The 21,970-nt window shown below is 44.0% G+C and overlaps 2 protein-coding genes across 2 annotated transcripts in view; both read right to left on the bottom strand.

Moving 5' to 3' along the window:
• Nucleotides 1-437: 437 nt before the first annotated feature.
• Nucleotides 438-1,567, bottom strand: LOC115172177 (extensin-like). The gene is made up of 3 exons (XM_029729332.1): nucleotides 1,490-1,567; nucleotides 652-1,119; nucleotides 438-609 (listed from the first exon to the last, which is right to left on the bottom strand). Exons 1-3 carry the CDS (start codon nucleotides 1,565-1,567, stop codon nucleotides 595-597), a joined length of 561 nt encoding a protein of 186 aa, XP_029585192.1. The 3' UTR covers nucleotides 438-594.
• Nucleotides 1,568-3,404: 1,837 nt separating this feature from the next.
• LOC115173034 (calpain-3) overlaps nucleotides 3,405-21,970 on the bottom strand; it is a 51,084-nt gene continuing 32,518 nt past the window's right edge. The window contains exons 13-21 of the mRNA XM_029731007.1: nucleotides 18,597-18,633; nucleotides 17,532-17,609; nucleotides 16,402-16,459; nucleotides 15,308-15,372; nucleotides 9,196-9,264; nucleotides 8,988-9,066; nucleotides 8,428-8,544; nucleotides 7,832-7,890; nucleotides 3,405-3,661 (exon numbers count right to left, since the gene is read on the bottom strand). Of these exons, the coding sequence (XP_029586867.1) occupies nucleotides 3,635-3,661; nucleotides 7,832-7,890; nucleotides 8,428-8,544; nucleotides 8,988-9,066; nucleotides 9,196-9,264; nucleotides 15,308-15,372; nucleotides 16,402-16,459; nucleotides 17,532-17,609; nucleotides 18,597-18,633 (589 nt within the window). The 3' untranslated portion in view covers nucleotides 3,405-3,634. The remainder of the gene's footprint in view (nucleotides 3,662-7,831; nucleotides 7,891-8,427; nucleotides 8,545-8,987; nucleotides 9,067-9,195; nucleotides 9,265-15,307; nucleotides 15,373-16,401; nucleotides 16,460-17,531; nucleotides 17,610-18,596; nucleotides 18,634-21,970) is intronic.

The raw sequence follows: 21,970 nt of genomic DNA, 5'->3' as shown, positions 1-21,970 counted from the left end.
CACGGGGGGCTGTTGAGGTCTCTCTGTTCAACCTGTAATCTCTACAGAGATCTTCTTCTTTAGGAAGAGATACCTACAGACGTGTAAAACCCTTTTCTCTCCTCCCCTGTTATCTGAGGCAAAACACACTCTGGTCCTTTAATCTGACATTCCTGAGTTTCTATGATAAATTTATTAAGTTGTTGCCGACGGTTGTGCTACAGATATTTTATAAGAAAATGTTATCAAATGAAACAAACCTTGAAATAAAGAAAAAAATATATATTTGCAACATAATACAAGCCTCTTGTTTTAGTTGTGTATGTGCTTGATAAGAATGTCTTGAATTAAAAGGATTCTGACCAAACAGCGGTTTAGCTAATTTACACAGATTTGACTGTTTTTGAGAAATAACCTCGAATTCACTTGAAAACAACAAGTACAAGCAGACCAACCAATAACTACACAATTATTTATTGGGTTAAAATGTTTAAAAATGCATTACACTCATTTGACCGAAGCTTTAGTATGAAACCACAAGAAAAACAGTCCAACCCATAGTCATATTCACGTCTTCATACGTTGAACCCACCCTGTAGGGAGCTCTTCAGCAGGCTAGGGAGGCTCTGCCTGGTCCTGGTCGTACAGCGGAGGAGCTAGGGAGGCTTCTGCCTGGTCCTGGTCGTACAGCGGAGGAGCTAGGGAGGCTTCTTCCTGGTCCTGGTTGTACAGCGGAGGGTAAGGAGGAAGAGGAGGTGCTAGGGAGGCTTCTGCTTGGTCGTACAGCGGAGGAGCTAGGGAGGCTTCTGCCTGGTCCTGGTCGTACAGCGGAGGAGCTAGGGAGGCTTCTGCATGGTCCTGGTTGTACAGCGGAGGAGCTAGGGAGGCTTCTGCCTGGTCCTGGTCGTACAGCGGAGGAGCTAGGGAGGCTTCTGACTGGTCCTGGTCGTACAGCGGAGGAGGGGGAGCTAGGGAGGCTTCTGACTGGTCCTGGTCGTACAGCGGAGGAGCTAGGGAGGCTTCTGCCTGGTACTGGTCATACAGCGGAGGGTAAGGAGGAAGAGGAGGAGCTAGGGAGGCTTCTGCCTGGTCCTGGTCGTACAGCAGAGGAGGAGGAGCTAGGGAGGCTTCTAACTGGTCCTAGTCGTACAGCGAAGGAGCTAGGGAGGCTTCTGCCTGGTCCTAGTCGTACAGCGAAGGAGCTAGGGAGGCTTCTGCCTGGTCCTGGTCATACAGCAGAGGGTAAGGAGGAAGAGGAGGAGCTAGGGAGGCTTCTGCCTGGTCCTGGTCGTACAGCGGAGGAGGAGGAGCTAGGGAGGCTTCTAACTGGTCCTGGTCATACAGCGGAGGGTAAGGAGGAGGAGTGTTCTTGGCCAGTTCTGTCTGTTCTGTGTCAGTCTCATTGGTCCAGTGGTAGGACCGACAGATTCCACAGACACTTTTCTGTAGAATCTGTGTATCAGTGTTTCAGAACCTGATAGGGGGATTATTCCGGTTCCCACGGACCGACTGGCTGGTTCTGGATCAGGAAGCCTGAAACTGAAGGAAAGAGAAGCACTGGTCCTTTTCCGACACGTCTCCATTTCATCCGTTGTCCATTAGAGAACTGTGGTCTTTCATTGGAGCGATGTGGAGAACGAGGCTTGGCAGAGCTTCACATTGGGGTAGGGTTGATATCGGGTGGGAAACATATTACATCAGGTAGTATAGGGGAGGGTTGGATTACACAGCAGGCGAAAGGCTTAGAACGCCAGGTCCAGATTTTCCCAGAGAAATGAAACAGTGAATATTTAAAAATATGGATATTTGATGGATTGTGAAGAAGTGGCTTTGTGAGGTATCATGACAGAAAAAGAGAGGTTGTGTGTGTTGCCTGAGTGAAAGAATTGTACATGTGGTAAGGGGGGAGGGGGGGGGTTCTGTAAATAAATTTTAAAAAGACTGCCGATTCAGAAGAGACTGATGTTTCAGCAATACTGGGGAATCGACATGGTTAGGAGAGGAAATGACAGAAACCTGAGACCTAGAGAGAGAGGGAAGGAGAAGGTTAGAGGGAGAGAGAGAGGGAAGGTTAGAGGGAGAGAGAGGGAAGGAGAAGGTTAGAGGGAGAGAGAGAGGGAAGGAGAAGGTTAGAGGGAGATCGAGAGGGAAGGAGAAGGTTAGAGGGAGAGAGAGAGGGAAGGAGAAGGTTAGAGGGAGAGAGAGAGGGAAGGAGAAGGTTAGAGGGAGAGAGAGAGGGAAGGAGAAGGTTAGAGGGAGAGAGAGAGGGAAGGTTAGAGGGAGAGAGAGAGGGAAGGAGAAGGTTAGAGGGAGAGAGAGGGAAGGAGAAGGTTAGAGGGAGAGAGAGAGGGAAGGAGAAGGTTAGAGGGAGATCGAGAGGGAAGGAGAAGGTTAGAGGGAGATCGAGAGGGAAGGAGAAGGTTAGAGGGAAAGAGAGAGGGAAGGTTAGAGGGAGAGAGAGAGGGAAGGTTAGAGGGAGAGAGAGAGGGAAGGAGAAGGTTAGAGGGAGAGAGAGGGAAGGTTAGAGGGAGAGAGAGGGGGAAGGAGAAGGTTAGAGGGAGAGAGATGGGGAAGGAGAAGGTTAGAGGGAGATCGAGAGGGAAGGAGAAGGTTAGAGGGAGATCGAGAGGGAAGGAGAAGGTTAGAGGGAAAGAGAGAGGGAAGGTTAGAGGGAGAGAGAGAGGGAAGGTTAGAGGGAGAGAGAGAGGGAAGGAGAAGGTTAGAGGGAGAGAGAGGGAAGGAGAAAGTTAGAGGGAGAGAGAGGGAAGGAGAAGGTTAGAGGGAGAGAGAGGGAAGGAGAAGGTTAGAGGGAGAGAGAGAGGGAAGGAGAAGGTTAGAGGGAGAGAGAGAGGGAAGGTTAGAGGGAGAGAGAGAGGGAAGGTTAGAGGGAGAGAGAGAGGGAAGGTTAGAGGGAGAGAGAGGGAAGGAGAAGGTTAGAGGGAGAGAGAGGGAAAGAGAAGGTTAGAGGGAGAGAGAGAGGGAAGGAGAAGGTTAGAGGGAGAGAGAGAGGGAAGGAGAAGTTTAGAGGGAGAGGGAGAGAGAGAGGGAAGGTTAGAGGGAGAGAGAGAGGGAAGGTTAGAGGGAGAGAGAGAGGGAAGGAGAAGGTTAGAGGGAGAGAGAGAGGGAAGGAGAAGGTTAGAGGGAGATCGAGAGGGAAGGAGAAGTTTAGAGGGAGAGAGAGAGGGAAGAAGGTTAGAGGGAGACAGAGAGGGAAGAAGGTTAGAGGGAGAGAGAGAGGGAAGGTTAGAAGGAGAGAGAGAGAAGGTTAGAGGGAGAGAGAGAGGGAAGGAGAAGGTTAGAGGGAGAGAGAGAGAGAGAGAAGGTTAGAGGGAGAGAGAGAGGGGGAAGGAGAAGGTTAGAGGGAGAGAGAGAGGGAAGGTTAGAGGGAGAGAGAGATGGGAAGGAGTAGATTAGAGAGAGAGAGAGATGAAGGATGTGATGGAGTAGTATGGACTGGTAAGTAGCAGTCTATTGTGAGGACTGAGGGTTGCCGTGAGGTGAACAGGAAGAAGGTGGTGGATGTGGTACTGGCAGGGTTAGCTCTTCGGTCTGGCACGGTCACGACTGAGGTAAATGCTGGTAGTCCGCCTCTGTTCTTCACGTTGGGTGGGTGTCACCAGAGAGGCCGACCGGCTGAGAAGACCTTTCTGGAAATCTAGGCGTACATGGTCAACTGGAGCCACTGGACATAGAGGAGAGACAGAGGGGAGTATTATCAGTTAGGACATAGAGGAGGGACATAGAGGAGAGACAGAGGGGTATTATCAGTTAGGACATAGAGGAGAGACATAGAGGAGAGACATAGAGGAGTATTATCAGTTAGGACATAGAGGAGAGACATAGAGGAGAGACAGAGGAGTATTATCAGTTAGGACATAGAGGAGGGACATAGAGGAGTATTATCAGTTAGGACATAGAGGAGAGACAGAGGAGTATTATCAGTTAGGACATAGAGGAGAGACATAGAGGGGAGACATAGAGGAGTATTATCAGTTAGGACATAGAGGAGAGACATAGAGGAGAGACATAGAGGAGTATTATCAGTTAGGACATAGAGGAGAGACATAGAGGAGTATTATCAGTTAGGACATAGAGGAGAGACATAGAGGAGTATTATCAGTTAGGACATAGAGGAGAGACATAGAGGAGAGACATAGAGGAGTATTATCAGTTAGGACATAGAGGAGAGACATAGAGGAGTATTATCAGTTAGGACATAGAGGAGAGACATAGAGGAGAGACATAGAGGAGAGACATAGAGGGGTATTATCAGTTAGGACATAGAGGAGAGACATAGAGGAGAGACATAGAGGAGAGACATAGAGGAGTATTATCAGTTAGGACATAGAGGAGAGACATAGAGGAGAGACATAGAGGAGTATTATCAGTTAGGACATAGAGGAGAGACATAGAGGAGTATTATCAGTTAGGACATAGAGGAGAGACATAGAGGAGAGACATAGAGGAGAGACATAGAGGAGAGACATAGAGGAGTATTATCAGTTAGGACATAGAGGAGAGACATAGAGGAGAGATATAGAGGGGTATTATCAGTTAGGACATAGAGGAGAGACATAGAGGAGAGACATAGAGGAGTATTATCAGTTAGGACATAGAGGAGAGACATAGAGGAGAGACATAGAGGAGTATTATCAGTTAGGACATAGAGGAGAGACATAGAGGAGTATTATCAGTTAGGACATAGAGGAGAGACATAGAGGGGTATTATCAGTTAGGACATAGAGGAGAGACATAGAGGAGAGACATAGAGGAGAGACATAGAGGAGAGACATAGAGGAGTATTATCAGTTAGGACATAGAGGAGAGACATAGAGGAGAGACATAGAGGAGAGACATAGAGGAGAGACATAGAGGAGTATTATCAGTTAGGACATAGAGGAGAGACATAGAGGAGAGACATAGAGGGGTATTATCAGTTAGGACATAGAGGAGAGACATAGAGGAGAGACATAGAGGAGAGACAGAGGAGTATTATCAGTTAGGACATAGAGGTGAGACATAGAGGAGTATTATCAGTTCTCTCTATATACACTGAACAAATCAGATCTCTCTCTATATACACTGAACAAATCAGATCTCTCTCTATATACACTGAACAAATCAGATCTCTCTATATATACACTGAACAAATCAGATCTCTCTCTATATACACTGATCAAATCAGATCTCTCTATATATACACTGAACAAATCAGATCTCTCTCTATATACACTGAACAAATCAGATCTCTCTATATATACACTGAACAAATCAGATCTCTCTCTATATACACTGAACAAATCAGATCTCTATATACACTGAACAAATCAGATCTCTATATATACACTGAACAAATCAGATCTCTCTCTATACACTGAACAAATCAGATCTCTCTCTGTATACACTGAACAAATCAGATCTCTCTATATACACTGAACAAATCAGATCTCTCTCTATACACTGAACAAATCAGATCTCTCTCTATATACACTGAACAAATCAGATCTCTCTCTGTATACACTGAACAAATCAGATCTCTCTATATACACTGAACAAATCAGATCTCTCTCTATACACTGAACAAATCAGATCTCTCTATATACACTGAACAAATCAGATCTCTCTCTATATACACTGAACAAATCAGATCTCTCTCTATACACTGAACAAATCAGATCTCTCTATATACACTGAACAAATCTGATCTCTCTCTATATACACTGAACAAATCAGATCTCTCTCTATACACTGAACAAATCAGATCTCTCTCTATATACACTGAACAAATCAGATCTCTCTCTATACACTGAACAAATCAGATCTCTCTCTATATACACTGAACAAATCAGATCTCTCTCTATATACACTGAACAAATCAGATCTCTCTCTATACACTGAACAAATCAGATCTCTCTCTATATACACTGAACAAATCAGATCTCTCTCTATATACACTGAACAAATCAGATCTCTCTCTATATGCACTGAACAAATCAGATCTCTCTATATGCACTGAACAAAAATATACAACGGAACATGAGCTGAAATTAAAGATTGCAGAAATGTTCCATACTCACAAAAAAGCTTATTTCTCTACAATTTTGTGCACAAATGTGTTTCCATCCCTGTTAGTGAGCATTTCTCCTTTGCCAAGATAATCCATCCACTTGACAGGTGTGGTATATCAAGAAGCTGATTAAACAGCATGATCATTACACAGGTGCACCTTGTGCTGGGGACAATAAAAGGCCACTCTAAAATGTGCAGTTTTGTCACACAACACGATGCCACAAGTTTTGATTGTTGCCAGAGAATGGAATGTTCATTTCTCTACCATAAGCCGCCTCCAACGTCGTTTTATTAGAATTTGGCAGTCCAACCGGCCTCACAACAGCAGACCATGTGTAACCACGCCAGCCCAGGACCTCCACATCCATCTTCTTCGTCATTTGAGACCAGCCATCCGGACAGCTATAACCGAAGAATTTCTGCACAAACTGTCAGAAACCATCGTCATCGTCGTCGTCGTCGTCGTCAGGTTCTTGACCTGACTGCAGTTCGGCATCGTAACCAACATCAATATGGCAAATGTTCCACCTTCGATGGCCACTGGCATGCTGGAGAAGTGTGCTCTTCACGTTTCATCAGCTGTGCGGGTGGCTGGTCTCAGATCCCGCAGGTGAAGAAGCCAGATGTTGAGGTCCTGGGCTGACGTGGTTACACGTGGTCTGCTGTTGTGCGGACGTTTGGGCTGCCAAATTCTCTAAAACGACGTTGGAGGCTGCTTATGGTAGAGAAATGAACATTCCATTCTCTGGCAACAGCGCTGGTGGACATTCCTGAAGTCATTATGCCAAATTGCACACTCCCTCAAAACTTGAGACATCTCTGGCATTGCGTTGTGTGACAAAACTGCACATTTTTGAGTGGCCTTTCACAGCACAAGGTGCACCTGTGTAATGTTCATGCTGTTTAATCAGCTTCTTGATATGCCACACCTGTCAGGTGGATGGATTATCTTGGCAAAGGAGAAATGTTCACTAACAGGGATGTAAACAAATGTTTGCACAAAATTTGAGATAAATAAGCTTTGTTCATAATTTCTGTGATCTTTTACTTCAGCTCATGAAACATGGGACCAACACTTCATTTTGCATTTATATTTTTGTTCAGTGTTCAATGCAATACAATGTAAATTCTTAATCCTGGGCAACATGGGCCTGGGAGGCTCACAGGGATATTGGTATCCACAGTACTCCACCAATTATACATTGTTTAACTCAATACTTCTTGTATTTCCCCAACATGTATTTACTCAAACATAAATGTAATTTAAGCTTTGAAACCGTAAAGTTTTATCTCTGCCTCATGGCAAAATGTGTAGAAAACTTCTCTCAGATTGCCAAGAGGCGGACCTTTAAAATGTTCCTTCCCAGCGCACGAGACTTGGTTCGTCCGGTCATGCACTGCCGAAATCATAGTTAAAACAGCTTTTTTTTTTTTTTTTTTAATCTCCCTTGAGTTGTGTTCTGGTTATGAATTTGCTGTCACGAAAGGGGTCCCCGAACCCCCAAAAAAGTTTGAGAACCGCTGAATTTGGTAACACAACATAGATAGGTAGTGTCAGTTAAGTTGGTAACACGGTTGTTGTCCTTATACCTGTGCAGTAAAGGGGCTGTGTCGACAGGGTACTCCCCCACCCACCAGCTAAACGCTCCGTTACGGATAAGCTGCGAGCTGAACGTGAGCGCACCATTGAAAGCAATGGGCAATAAGATAACATCTTTAGTTGACACAGGCCCAAAGGCCGGTAGTAATAACATGTTATTACTCATTATGTTCATATCCTTACCTCCAAGACACTGAGTCTGATCGTACCGTCTCCATCCTGGTCGAAGGCCTGGAATGCCCCTGCAAACAAACCCCATGTAATGAATCAATTAATAAATCAAAGATTTATATAATTAAGAGAACCAAAATGGAAATACATTTTTTTTTTTTTTTTTTTTACTTTTGGTTGTGTTTTCCGCATTTACTGTGAATGTGTTTTATATACATGTGGATGAGTTGTGTGTTTTATATACATGTGGATGAGTTGTGTGTTTTATATACATGTGGATGAGTTGTGTGTTATATACATGTGGATGAGTTGTGTTTTTAAATGTCAAATAAATCAAACCAACTCAAATGTAAAGCCCTTTTTTACATCACCATGTACAGTAACCAGACCTGCATGCCAATGGCCAGGAATGGACTAGACAGCACAAACAGATCTGGGACCAGTGTAATACAGCGATGAGGTGAGGTGTGTGTGTTTGACTTACTGAACATGGCTTCGAGCCGGACCAGACAGCTGATGAAGGTGAGGTGTGTGTGTTTGACTTACTGAACATGGCTTCGAGCCGGACCAGACAGCTGATGAAGGTGAGGTGTGTGTGTTTGACTTACTGAACATGGCTTCGAGCCGGACCAGACAGCTGATGAAGCTGTCAAAGTCGATGTTCATGCCCTCGTTGGCATAACGCATGGTGATGATGTCATAGAGCTGATTGTTGAGACGGAAGCCTGAACGGGACATAATACACATAACTGAACAGTCAAAAGACCGTTAGAGATGGGCGATATTGGACATAAGACACATAACTGAACAGTCAAAAGACCGTTAGAGATGGGCGATATTGGACATAAGACACATAACTGAACAGTCAAAAGACCGTTAGAGATGGGCGATATTAGACATAAGACACATAACTGAACAGTCAAAAGACCGTTAGAGATGGGCGATATTGGAGACACATAACTGAACAGTCAAAAGACCGTTAGAGATGGGAGATATTGGAGAGACACATTAGGCTGTGGAGTGTTCAGTTACCATGGCCACAGCACATTTTAAAACAAAACAACACATCTTTCCATCTCCTTGTAGTTGCTGAGACGGGGATCCAATCCACCTGACGATTTTATTCTATTCAATAAACCTGGTAAACACAACTAAAGATTTCTCTTACCTGCATCGTTGACGGCATTTCTCATCTCGTAGCTGTTGATGCTACCAGCCTGATCCGAGTTATAGTGTTGGAAAATTCCCTAAAGAAACAGAGCGGATGTAAATCTATACATCTGACTACGTCTACGGTGACATTTGGGAGTTTAAATAAAAGGAGTGAGAGATAAAGGGGGAAACATTCTTAAGAGGAAGAAGAACAGCATTGTCACCTGCCACTGTTTGATCTTGTTCCAGAGATGTCTGAACTCCTGCAGGTTGAGTCTGCCAGTCCCGTCCATCTAGACAGCTGCAGTTAAGACAACAATGACGGGCGACACATGGGAACTCAAAAATCAACCATTTCAACAAACAGTCACTTAGCTTAGAAAAAAAAAAAGCTGTTTCTACACTCCTGTCATGACTGGCCTGTTCGGATCAGGTTACCGTGGACCGCAATCCTACAGAGAGATCTCTCACGCCCAGCAGAGGGGAAGAGATGGAGAGGTATGGAGATGGGGGGGTTTATGACACCTCACGCCCAGCAGAGGGGAAGAGATGGAGAGGTATGGAGATGGGGGGGTTTATGACACCTCACGCCCAGCAGAGGGGAAGAGATCTCCAGGGACAGGAAGATGTGGGGGGTTTTATGACCCCTCACACCCAGCAGAGGGGAAGAGATCTCCAGGGACAGGAAGATGTGGGGGGTTTTATGACCCCTCACACCCAGCAGAGGGGAAGAGATCTCCAGGGACAGGAAGATGTGGGGGGTTTTATGACCCCTCACACCATTGTAAATCTAAGGCAGCAGACAAAATTCCTTTGTCCTCTCATTATGGAGAATCGGCCTCAGAACATTAAAACATGCAATAAATGGACTTTGGGACAAGGGGGTTTTCGTCAGCCACAATGGTGGTCATGGCGATAGATGGAATATGAAAATGAATGTCATTTTTGTTATGTTATTAAAAGTTAAAGAACGACGTTATAACGAAAACATTGTAACTTTAAGAGTTTTCCTAATATGTGTTTGATGTTTATACTTTGTACGTTGTGTAGAAAATGTCCAGATCAAAGAGAATGTTTTGGTAAAGATGAAATGTGAAGTTAGTTGTCTAAATTGGATTTGAGTAAAATCCAGACCTCCAGCCTCGTAACTAGTTAAATCCAGACCTCCGGCCTCGTAACTAGTTAAATCCAGACCTCCAGCCTCGTAACTAATTAAATCCAGACCTCCAGCCTCGTAACTAATTAAATCCAGACCTCCAGCCTCGTAACTAGTTAAATCCAGACCTCCGGCCTCGTAACTAGTTAAATCCAGACCTCCGGCCTCGTAACTAGTTAAATCCAGACCTCCAGCCTCGTAACTAGTTAAATCCAGACCTCCAGCCTCGTAACTAGTTAAATCCAGACCTTGCCTCGTAACTAGTTAAATCCAGAACTCCAGCCTCGTAACTAGTTAAATCCAGACCTTGCCTCGTAACTAGTAAAACCCAGACCTCCAGCCTCGTAACTAGTTAAATCCAGAACTCCAGCCTCGTAACTAGTAAAATCTAGACCTCCAGCCTCGTAACTAGTTAAATCCACACCTCCAGCCTGGTAACTAGCCTTGTAACTAGTTAAATCCAGACCTCCAGCCTCGTAACTAGTTAAATCCAGACCTCCAGCCTCGTAACTAGTAAAATCTGGAACTCCAGCCTCGTAACTAGTTAAATCCACACCTCCAGCCTGGTAACTAGCCTTGTAACTAGTTAAATCCAGACCTCCAGCCTCGTAACTAGTTAAATCCAGACCTCCAGCCTCGTAACTAGTAAAATCCAGACCTTGCCTCGTAACTTGTTACGCCCAGAGAATTGCCCTAAAGGCGGAAACGGCCATTTCTGACCCGAGGGTATAAAACATGTGAGTTAAGAATTAACATATCAGACTAAGTGACCCTGAGCTGCAGCTAAGGTCTGAGTGGTCAGCAACCTCAAAACGCAACACGAGGTTGAAGACAAAGGAACATTTTATCTATCTATGCTACGGATGAGTAGCTGCGTCTAAAAGGGGGAATTCAAGCAGGACCACACGGTCACCACTCTCCATCGAATTGTGTGTCTACACTGCTTTCATTCCTACGCTGTTTTTTTTATTTTATTTTACCGTTATTTTACCAGGTAAATTGACTGAGAACACATTCTCATTTACAGCAACGACCTGGGGAATAGTTACAGGGGAGAGGAGGGGGATGAATTAACCAATTGTAAGCTGGGGATGATTAGGTGGCCGTGATGGTATGAGGGTCAGATTGGGAATTTAGCAGGACACCGGGGTTAACACCCCAACTCTTACGATAAGTACAATGGGATCTTTAGTGACGACAGAGAGTCAGGACACCCGTTTAACGTCCGTTTAACGTAACGCTGTGAGCCCTGAGCTACAGGGCTGGCTGTTCTCAAAAGACCCCTTTCAGAACAAGGGCGAGGAAACAGACCACTAAGCCAAAAGGACACTGACATCATGAGGACAACCAGAGAGTTACACCCTGTAACCATAGAAGTGCGCCGTCAGAGAAGCAGAAACTCGTCCACGAAGAGACACCCCGTCGGAGACCTTCGACACGTAATTACATCATTATATTCTGACCCATAAGAGATGGCAGTCCATAAGAGATGGCAGACCATAAGAGATGGCAGTCCATAAGAGATGGCAGTCCATAAGAGATGGCAGTCCATAAGAGATGGCAGTCCATAAGAGATGGCAGTCCATAAGAGATGGCAGTCCGGGTAAAGGCCTAGTTTACAAACGTACCCATGTGTGCTTTTCTCTCTTTCTCTCTCTCTCTTTTAAATCCCCATTTTCTGTAACACCTGTCATATTGTGTTGGCCCACTAGGGACCTGTTTCGTTGTATTAAGTTCTAATCAATAGCCTAGTGTCATGTCCTGACCATAGAAAGCTGTTATTTTCTATAGTAGAGTAGGTAAGGGCGTGACGGGGGTTTTCTAGTTTAGTTTTTCTATGTTGTCGTGTTCTAGTTTTGTATTTCTATGTTGGGTTTTGTTTGGGATGCTCTCCAATTAGAGGCAGCTGGTCCTCGTTGTCTCTTATTTGTTGATCATACTTAAGTAAGTGTTTTTCCCACCTGGGTTTATGGGAGAGTGTATGTTTCAACTCTGCGTCACGGTTTGTTGTTTTTTCATTCTTTAGTTTATGTGTATGTATCGCATAGTTTCACAGTATAAATAAAATGTGGAATGACACACACGCTGCACTTTGGTCCGCTTCTTCTTACGACAACCGTGACACCTAGACTGTGTGTTTGTGTATCTTATATTATCATTTTAGCTTGTTAGCAAATAAATAATCAACTCAATTGGTGTGGTACGGACTCATTGGTGGGACTCGGGTTTGTGCAGATTCCCGGATTATGCGACATTCAAAATGAGACTGTAGAGGATATTGATTGATTAGCAACTGTTGTAAAATCGATATTCTGATATTCTTTGAGTTCATTTGGGAAATAAACTCAATAAAACCAATTTTCCCATGGTGCCCCCCGGTTAATGATTTAATAATTACCTGATTCATTTAGTCACGTAGTTATAAATCGTTAATCATTCGACGAGCAGCAGTCGTCACATTAAATCAATACAACGTTACGACACTCCCTAAACTCAGATTAACCTGTTTCTACACTCCCTTAGCTCAGAATAACCTGTTTCTACACTCCTTTAGCTCAGATTAACCTGTTTCTACACTCCCTTAGCTCAGATTAACCTGTTTCTACACTCCCTTAGCTCAGATGAACCTGTTTCTACACTCCCTTAGCCCAGATTAACCTGTTTCTACACTCCCTTAGCTCAGATTAACCTGTTTCTACACACCCTTAGCTCAGATTAACCTGTTTCTACACTCCCTTAGCTCAGATGAACCTGTTTCTACACTCCCTTAGCTCAGATTAACCTGTTTCTACACTCCCTTAGCTCAGATTAACCTGTTTCTACACTCCCTTAGCTCAGATGAACCTGTTTCTACACTCCCTTAGCTCAGATGAACCTGTTTCTACACTCCCTTAGCCCAGATGAACCTGTTTCTACACTCCCTTAGCTCAGATTAACCTGTTTCTATACTCCCTTAGCTCAGATGAACCTGTTTCTACACTCCCTTAGCTCAGATTAACCTGTTTCTATACTCCCTTAGCTCAGATGAACCTGTTTCTACACTCCCTTAGCTCAAATGAACCTGTTTCTACACTCCCTTAGCTCAGATTAACCTGTTTCTACACTCCCTAAACTCAGATTAACCTGTTTCTACACTCCCTTAGCTCAGATTAACCTGTTTCTACACTCCCTAAACTCAGATTAACCTGTTTCTACACTCCCTTAGCTCAGATTAACCTGTTTCTACACTCCCTTGACTCAGATTAACCTGTTTCTACACTTCCTTAGCTCAGATGAACCTGTTTCTACACTCCCTTAGCTCAGATGAACCTGTTTCTACACTCCCTTAGCTCAGATGAACCTGTTTCTACACTCCCTTAGCTCAGATGAACCTGTTTCTACATTCCCTTAGCTCAGATTAACCTGTTTCTACACTCCCTTAGCTCATGAACCCTGGTTAATACATTTGTAATTTTCTGTAACACCCTTTGGATCAAGGAGTCTGCTAAATGGCTTATTATATATTGCCAGCTAATCATCATACCTTGACTAAGTAAATTAGGCAGTGGTGGAAAAAAGCACCCAATTGTCTTGCTTGAATGAAAGTAAAGATTTGTTAATAGAAAATGACTCAAGTAAAAGTGGAAATCACCTAGTAAAATACTATTTGAGTAAAAGTATTTGGTTTCAAATATACTTAAGTATCTAAAGTAAATGTAATTGCTAAAACATCCTTAAGTATCACAAAGTACAATGTGTGTGAATTGGACCATTTCCTGTCCTGCTAAGCATTCAAAATGTAATGAGTAATTTTGGGTGTCAGGGAAAATGCAAGGAGTAAAACGTACATAATTTTCTTTAGGAATGTCGTGAAGTAAACGTAAAGGTTGTCAAAAATATAAATAGTAAAGTTCAGAAATCCCCAAAAACGACTTAAGTAGTACTTTAAAGTATTTTTACTTAGGTACTTTACACCACTGGAATTAGGTGAGCTAGTTCAGGGCTACAACAAAATTGTGAAACATCTTGGTGTCCTGACGAGCCTGGGAGGGTCTCTATCTACAGACAACACAGCCTGACCTGGGAGGGTCTGTCTACAGACAACACAGCCTGGGAGGGTCTCTATCTACAGACAACACAGCCTGACCTGGGAGGGTCTGTCTACAGACAACACAGCCTGGGAGGGTCTCTATCTACAGACAACACAACCTGACCTGGGAGGGTCTCTGTCTACAGACAACACAACCTGGGAGGGTCTCTATCTACAGACAACACAACCTGGGAGGGTCTCTATCTACAGACAACACAGCCTGGGAGGGTCTCTATCTACAGACAACACAACCTGGGAGGGTCTCTATCTACAGACAACACAACCTGGGAGGGTCTCTATCTACAGACAACACAACCTGACCTGGGAGGGTCTCTATCTACAGACACAACCTGGGAGGGTCTCTATCTACAGACAACACAACCTGACCCGGGAGGGTCTCTATCTACAGACAACACAACCTGGGAGGGTCTCTATCTACAGACAACACAACCTGACCTGGGAGGGTCTCTATCTACAGACAACACAGCCTGACCTGGGAGGGTCTCTATCTACAGACAACACGACCTGACCTGGGAGGGTCTCTATCTACAGACACAACCTGACCTGGGAGGGTCTCTATCTACAGACAACACAGCCTGACCTGGGAGGGTCTCTATCTACAGACAACACAACCTGACCTGGGAGGGTCTCTATCTACAGACACAACCTGACCTGGGAGGGTCTCTATCTACAGACAACACAGCCTGACCTGGGAGGGTCTCTATCTACAGACAACACAACACAACCTGGGAGGGTCTCTATCTACAGACAACACAACCTGGGAGGGTCTCTATCTACAGACAACACAACCTGGGAGGGTCTCTATCTACAGACAACACAACCTGACCTGGGAGGGTCTCTATCTACAGACAACACAACCTGACCTGGAGGGTCTCTATCTACAGACAACACGACCTGACCTGGGAGGGTCTCTATCTACAGACAACACAACCTGGGAGGGTCTCTATCTACAGACAACACAACCTGGGAGGGTCTCTATCTACAGACAACACAACCTGGGAGGGTCTCTATCTACAGACAACACAACATGACCTGGGAGGGTCTCTGCAGGTTGTGTTCTATCTACAGACAACACAGATACAGAGGATACGTCCATGAGAGAGATCATGCTCCTGCAGCTCTCCAGGCTAAAACCCTCCGTGTTCAGGTCCTTATCTGTTGGAGAGAGAAAGAGAGGATTAACAAAATGACCAACAAACCATTACCTATTTTAATCTGGTGTGCAGGGCTAGAACAAAACTGTGGACTATCTGTGGTCGCAGGTGGACCCAGTTGAGGGCTGGGAAACTATGCTGTAGGTGATTAATGGGAGAATAACAACATAGAATAATCTGTATCTGTCTCTGTGTGAGAGAGAGAGCGAGAGAGAGAGAGAGAGAGGGAGATTCAGGACAGTGTTTCCAAACTCTTCTGGGGACCAGACAGTCAATATTTGTGAATATGATTTATTGACAGTGGGGTTCGAAATTATTGAGACCCGTGATGAAGATAAGCAAAAGTCAATGAACTTTACCCAGTACCACGTCATTCTAGCTAAAAACCTGGCTGCCTCTGCCAAGAGGGTGAAACTTGGCCACATGTGGATCTTTCAGCAAGACATTAACCCCCAAACACACATCAAAATTTCATAAAGAAATGGCTAATTGGCCACATTTTGCAATGGTCCATCTCGGTCTCCGGACTTGAACCCAATTGAAAACCTGTGGTTGGAATTGAAGAGGGCAGTCCATCTCAGGATATCAAGGATCTTGAAAGATGCTGTAAAGAGGAATGGTCTAAGATCCCTCCCAATGTGTTCTCCAATCTCATAAAACGTTTTAGCAAAAGGCTCTGTGCCGTTATCCTGGAAAGGGGAGGTATTGAACACAGGTGTGCCAATCATTTTGACCCCTACTTGTTTTTGAGAGGTATTGTTTAACCTGATAAACAAAATATCTTTCTCTGAGCAATTGTATTAGTATAAAATAATACCATTTAAGCCCAAAAAATGTGCATACATGTTAGCTCAGTATTTGAATTATATATTGTATAGAGTGTTTTTTGCTCATCTTTATCAATGTCAATAATGTTGGACCCCACTGTAAACGGCGAAGAAAACAGGTCCTAGAATGGATCCCTCCGGAAGCCCTTCTGTAATGATAATATACAGAAAGAGACTGTAATAAACTGTAGTTTTAGTCTTACGTTTGGAGACGATACTGTTGAGGACATTCTTCAGCTCGTTGGCGGTTATTTCCATTTCCTGTGAGAGAGGAAGGACACATGGAGATCATCTGATGGGGATTTTACCTTTTAATGTTAAACTGGAATTCATTTTTTGTGTTAATCTACGGAAGCCCTGAAGCCCAAGGGGGAAAAACAAATCTAATTTGAACAACTCAGTATCTCGTTTGAACATATATACAGAACCAGTCAAAAGTTTGAACACGCCTACTCATTCAAGGGTTTTTCCTTATTTTTACTATTTTCTACATTGTAGAATAATAGTGAAGACATCAAAACTATGAAATAACACATATGTAATCATGTAGTAACCAAAAAAGTGTTAAACAAATCAAAATATATTTTATATTTGAGATTCTTTGCCCTTTGCCTCGAAGACAGCTTTGCACACTCTTGGCATTCTCTCAACCAGCTTCATGAAGTAGTCACCTGGAATGTATTTCAGTTAACAGGTGTGCCTTTTTAAATATATTCTAATGATTTTGGGGGTGTTTTCACTAAGTCGTTCAAACAAGATAATTCAGGGCTTCCGTAGTTAATCTATTGATGTCTGAAAGCATCCTTACATGATAAAATAACCTAATCAAATTCATTTTTATAACCAGACCTGAGTTCAAATAGTATTTGTTTTCCTTTGTATAATACTTACTTTTAAAATCGGTTGATTGAGCCTACCTGGAGTGGCAGTTTCCACTTTTGGGACAATTTCATTGGTTTCATTGCATCAGGCAAGCTAAACGAAGCGTAGATACAGTATTTGAACCCAGGTCCGGTAACAACGGTAATATGGCAGAAATACAGTTGGCATGACATAGGAAATATAGGCCGGGATTCAATCAGACCGCTTTTAAAGGCAACGTTTCCCGTGTTCGCGGAGATTGCGTTCACGGTAAATGCTGCATATGTCGGCTCAATCGGAAATGACCTTAGACATGTCGAGCGCGCTACAACGCGGATCTAATGCAGATCGGATTGAATCTCGGCCCTAGATTGGGAGCACATTGGTTTTGACCACCCACCCCCAGCACTATACTCACACTCCCCCAAGCGCTCACTGGCCTCACTGGCCTCCCTGTACTCCCCGTACTCACATCCCCGGCTATCTGCTGAAAGATGCTCCGGAACTGCTGGTCTTCCTCACTCTCCTCCCCTGCATTGGCTGGGGCCGGCTGAGAAGGAGAAGACGACACAGAGGAGAGAGAGAGGGAGGGAGGGAGGGAGGGAGGGAGGGAGGGAGGGAGGGAGGGAGAGAGAGAGAGGTAGGGAGGGGAGGGAGGGAGGGAGGGAGGGAGGGAGGGAGGGAGGGAGGGGAGAGAGAGAGAGAGAGAGAGAGAGAGAGAGAGGGAAGGATGGAGGGAGGGAGGGGAGAGAGAGAGAGAGAGAGAGAGAGAGAGAGAGAGAGAGAGAGAGAGAGGGAGGGAGGGAGGGAGGGAGGGGCAAAGTGTCTGAAGCAGATACACTTCTGAAAAATGAAAACCGAAAAAACGAATACTGTCGTTTTCATGTCATTTCTCATTGAGATAATATCGGGCCAATTTCCCTTTCGAAAGGCGTCGTAAAAATCGAAACAAAAAAGTATACAAAATTCTGTTGTTTATTTATTATTAACCATAATCCAAGCCATGGTGAAAAAATAGAGACTGGAGAAGACTGACTGACAGAGACAGGAAGTTGGGCTGTGGACTGTGACAGGAAGTTGGGCTGTGGACTGTGACAGGAAGTTGGGCTGTGGACTGTGACAGGAAGTTGGGCTGTGGACTGTGACAGGAAGTTGGGCTGTGGACTGTGACAGGAAGTTGGGCTGTGGACTGTGACAGGAAGTGGGGCTGTGGACTGTGAGACAGACAGATAGATACATGACGCTGACAGAACGACAGACAGAGACAGGAAGTTGGGCTGTGGACTGTGACAGGAAGTGGGGCTGTGGACTGTGACAGGAAGTGGGGCTGTGGACTGTGACAGGAAGTGGGGCTGTGGACTGTGAGACAGACAGATAGATACATGATCGCTGACAGAATGACAGACAGAGACAGGAAGTTGGGCTGTGGACTGTGACAGGAAGTTGGGCTGTGGACTGTGACAGGAAGTGGGGCTGTGGACTGTGAGACAGATAGATACATGACGCTGACAGAACGACAGACAGAGAACTAACTCACCACTGGATGGTCAGCCTCGATCCTGTTCTCTATCTCCCTGATTAGAAACCAACAAACAGCAGTCACCATGGTGACACCAGCAGAGTTGACATCATCTGGACCACATGTTCTAACAGAGAACCAAACTCTACAACATCCTAATAACATGTTATTTCATCACATGTCCCATCTCCAGCTATTCCTAAATGTCTATACAGTACATCTCTGAATACTGTTAGGAACTGTAATGTTGCAACATCAATCATATGGAATTATACTGTTTTCTTAAAACTGGCATAGTTCTAAAGCCTTATGGTCTAAAGCCTTATGGTCTAAAGCCTTATGGTCTAAAGCCTTATAGTTCTAAAGCCTTATGGTCTAAAGCCTTATAGTTCTAAAGCCTTATAGTTCTAAAGCCTTATGGTCTAAAGCCTTATAGTTCTAAAGCCTTATGGTCTAAAGCCTTATGGTCTAAAGCCTTATAGTTCTAAAGCCTTATGGTCTAAAGCCTTATGGTCTAAAGCCTTATGGTCTAAAGCCTTGTTATGATCCATTATCCAATAGCATTGAACTAAATGACAGTAATATTGCACAACACACCTACCACCTCACAACGAGCTGTAAGGAAATATGTTAGTGTACCAGCTGTTACATATATTTTTTCAGAGATGTTTGACAACTTGTTTTCTTTTTGCCAAATGTCTAATTGAGGTGCCATTCCTTCGTCTCTCTGGCCTCTTAGTTTCAGTACAGTTGTATTTGTACTTAATATGGATCCCCATGAGCTGCTGCCAAGGCATCAGCTAGTCTTCCTGGGGTCCGGCAAAAATTAAGGCAGTTATACAATTTACATTCATTACAGAATTCACAACACACTAAGTGTGTGCCCTCAAGCCCCTACTTCACTACCACATATCTACAATACAAAATCCGTGTACGTGTGTGCATAGTGTGCATGTTATCGTGTGTGTGCATGGGTCTGTGCCTATGTTTGTGTTGCCTCACAGTCCCCGCTGTTCCATAAGGTGTATTTTTATCTGTTTTTTAAATCTGATTCTATTGCTGCATCAGTTACCTGATGTGGAATAGAGTTCCATGTAGTCATGGCTCTATGTAGTACTGTGCGCCTCCCGTAGTCTGTTCTGGACTTGGGGACTGTGAAGAGACCTCTGGTGGCATGTCTTGTGGGGTATGCATGGGTGTCTGAGCTGTGTGCTGGTAGTTTAAACAGACCTCTGGTGGCATGTCTTATGGGGTATGGATGGGTGTCTGAGCTGTGTGCCAGTAGTTTAGACAGACAGCTCGGTGCATTCAACATGTAAATACCTCTCACAAATACAAGTAGTGATGAAGTCAATCTCTCCTCCACTTTGAGCCAGGAGAGATTGACATGCATATTATTCATGTTAGCTCTCTGTGTACATCCAAGGGCCAGCCGTGCTGCCCTGTTTTGAACCAATTGCAATTGTCCTAAGTCCCTCTTTGTGGCACCTGACCACACGACTGAACAGTAGTCCAGGTGTGACTAAACTTTATTATGTACAGACTTCTCCCCATCTTATCTACTGTTGTATCAATATGTTTTGACCATGACAGTTTACAATCCAGGGTTACTCCAAGCAGTTTAGTCACCTCAACTTGCTCAATGTCCACATTATTTATTACAAGATTTAGTTTGAGGTTTAGTGAATGTTTTGTTCCAAATACAATGCTTTTTGTTTTTGAAATATTTAGGACTGACTTATTCCTTGCCACACATTCTGAAACTAACTGCAGCTCTTTGTTGAGTGTTGCAGTCATTTCAGTCCCTGTAGTAGCTGCCGTGTATAGTGTTGAGTCATCTGCATACATAGATACACTGGCTTTACTCAGAGCCAGCGGTAGGTCATTAGTAAAGATTTATAAAAGTAAGGGGCCTAGACAACTTCCCTGGGGAATTCCTGATTCTACCTGGATTATGTTGGAGAGGCTTCCATTAAAGAACACCCTCTGTGTTCTGTTAGACAGGTAACTCTTTATCCACATTATAGCAGGGGGTGTAAAGCCATAACACATACGTTTTTCCAGCAGCAGACTATGATCGATAATGTCAAAAGCCGCACTGAAATCTAATAAAACAGCCCCCACAATCTTTTTATTAAATTAACAATTTCTCTCAGCCAATCATCAGTCATTTGTGTAAGTGGTGTGCATGTTGAATGTCCTTCCCTATAAGTGTGCTGAAAATCTGTCGTCAATTTGTTTACTGTATAATAGCATTGTATCTGGTCAAACACAATTTTTTCCAGAAGTTTACTAAGGGTTGGTAACAGGCTGATTGGTTGGTTATTTGAGCCAGTAAAGGGGGCTTTACTATTCTTAGGAAGTGGAATTACTTTTGCTTCCCTCCAGGCCTGAGGGCACACACTTTCTAGTAGGCTTAAATTAAAGATATTGCAAATAGGTTAGTACATGTTCAGGTCATATCTACTCTGGAGGAGCATTAGGCCCAACAGACTTCTCGCCACAGGCTAGATATGGCAGACAATACCTATACAATTTGATTATATAACCTACTGTACTACCTGATGTTTCCTTAAAAATGGACGAAAACAGTGACTCCCACTGAGATTAAATAAAAGACTGACTGTTATCTTAAAACTCATAGGGCTGGTTTTCTGGACACAGATGAAGCCAAATGCTGGATTTTTTTTTTGTAATCTAAGGGGATTCTCTATTGATTGTTGCTTTTCAGGAATAGACTTAATCTTTGTCCGGGAAACCTGTCCATAATCTAGTTTGTCATATCTCTTTACAGCTTTTTCAGATTTCAACTTCTTTCAGCTTCTTCCAGATCTTTCAGCTTCTTCCAGATATTTCAGCTTCTTCAGATTGAAGCTTCTATTCATGTTTTTCCAGCTTCATCCAGCTTCTTCTAGCTTCTTTCAGCTTCTTCCAGCTTCTTTCAGCTTCTTCCAGCTTCTTTCAGCTTCTTCCAGCTTATTTCAGGTTCTTCCAGTTGTTGCAGACATTCAGATCCTCCTCTTCCACCAGAGCTAGGAGCTTTTGTATTCTAGGGTGAAGGTTGTTTCGGGATGTTTGGAGGCAGAGCAGGATGTTTATTTTAATACTGAAATAAAATGTTTACCGGAACATGCCGGAATCTGAAGTCGCTTGTCCTAAAAAAGATTCCATAACAGCTTCGAACTGGGGCCGATTCCTTCCAGCTCTACAAATCAAATTGCCGTTAAAATAGTTTGTCGTGGGTGGTCTGACCCCAACACCCCCACCCCCATAACCCCAACCAGCACCCCTCCCCAAAAGGGGCACTCTAAGCTGACAGCAACACAACCTAACAACAACCCAAACCCACCCACATTGCTTAACCCATCATAGACATTGGGCCAGATAACGTA

The sequence above is a fragment of the Salmo trutta genome, chromosome 33 (genome assembly GCF_901001165.1).
Source record: "Salmo trutta chromosome 33, fSalTru1.1, whole genome shotgun sequence".
In the NCBI taxonomy this organism is placed as follows: domain Eukaryota; kingdom Metazoa; phylum Chordata; class Actinopteri; order Salmoniformes; family Salmonidae; genus Salmo; species Salmo trutta.
The sequence above is the reverse complement of the archived record's forward strand: the minus strand, read 5'-3'. Positions and strand labels throughout refer to the sequence as shown.

Bases quoted from the DNA above. Each gene is read 5' to 3' on its own strand.
- LOC115172177 (XM_029729332.1), bottom strand. From the start codon at position 1,567: ATGAAATGGAGACGTGTCGGAAAAGGACCAGTGCTTCTCTTTCCTTCA. The intron at 1,120-1,489 runs GTCGGTCCGTGG...CTGTACGACTAG, and splicing joins TCCTGATCCAGAACCAGCCA to GACCAGTTAGAAGCCTCCCT.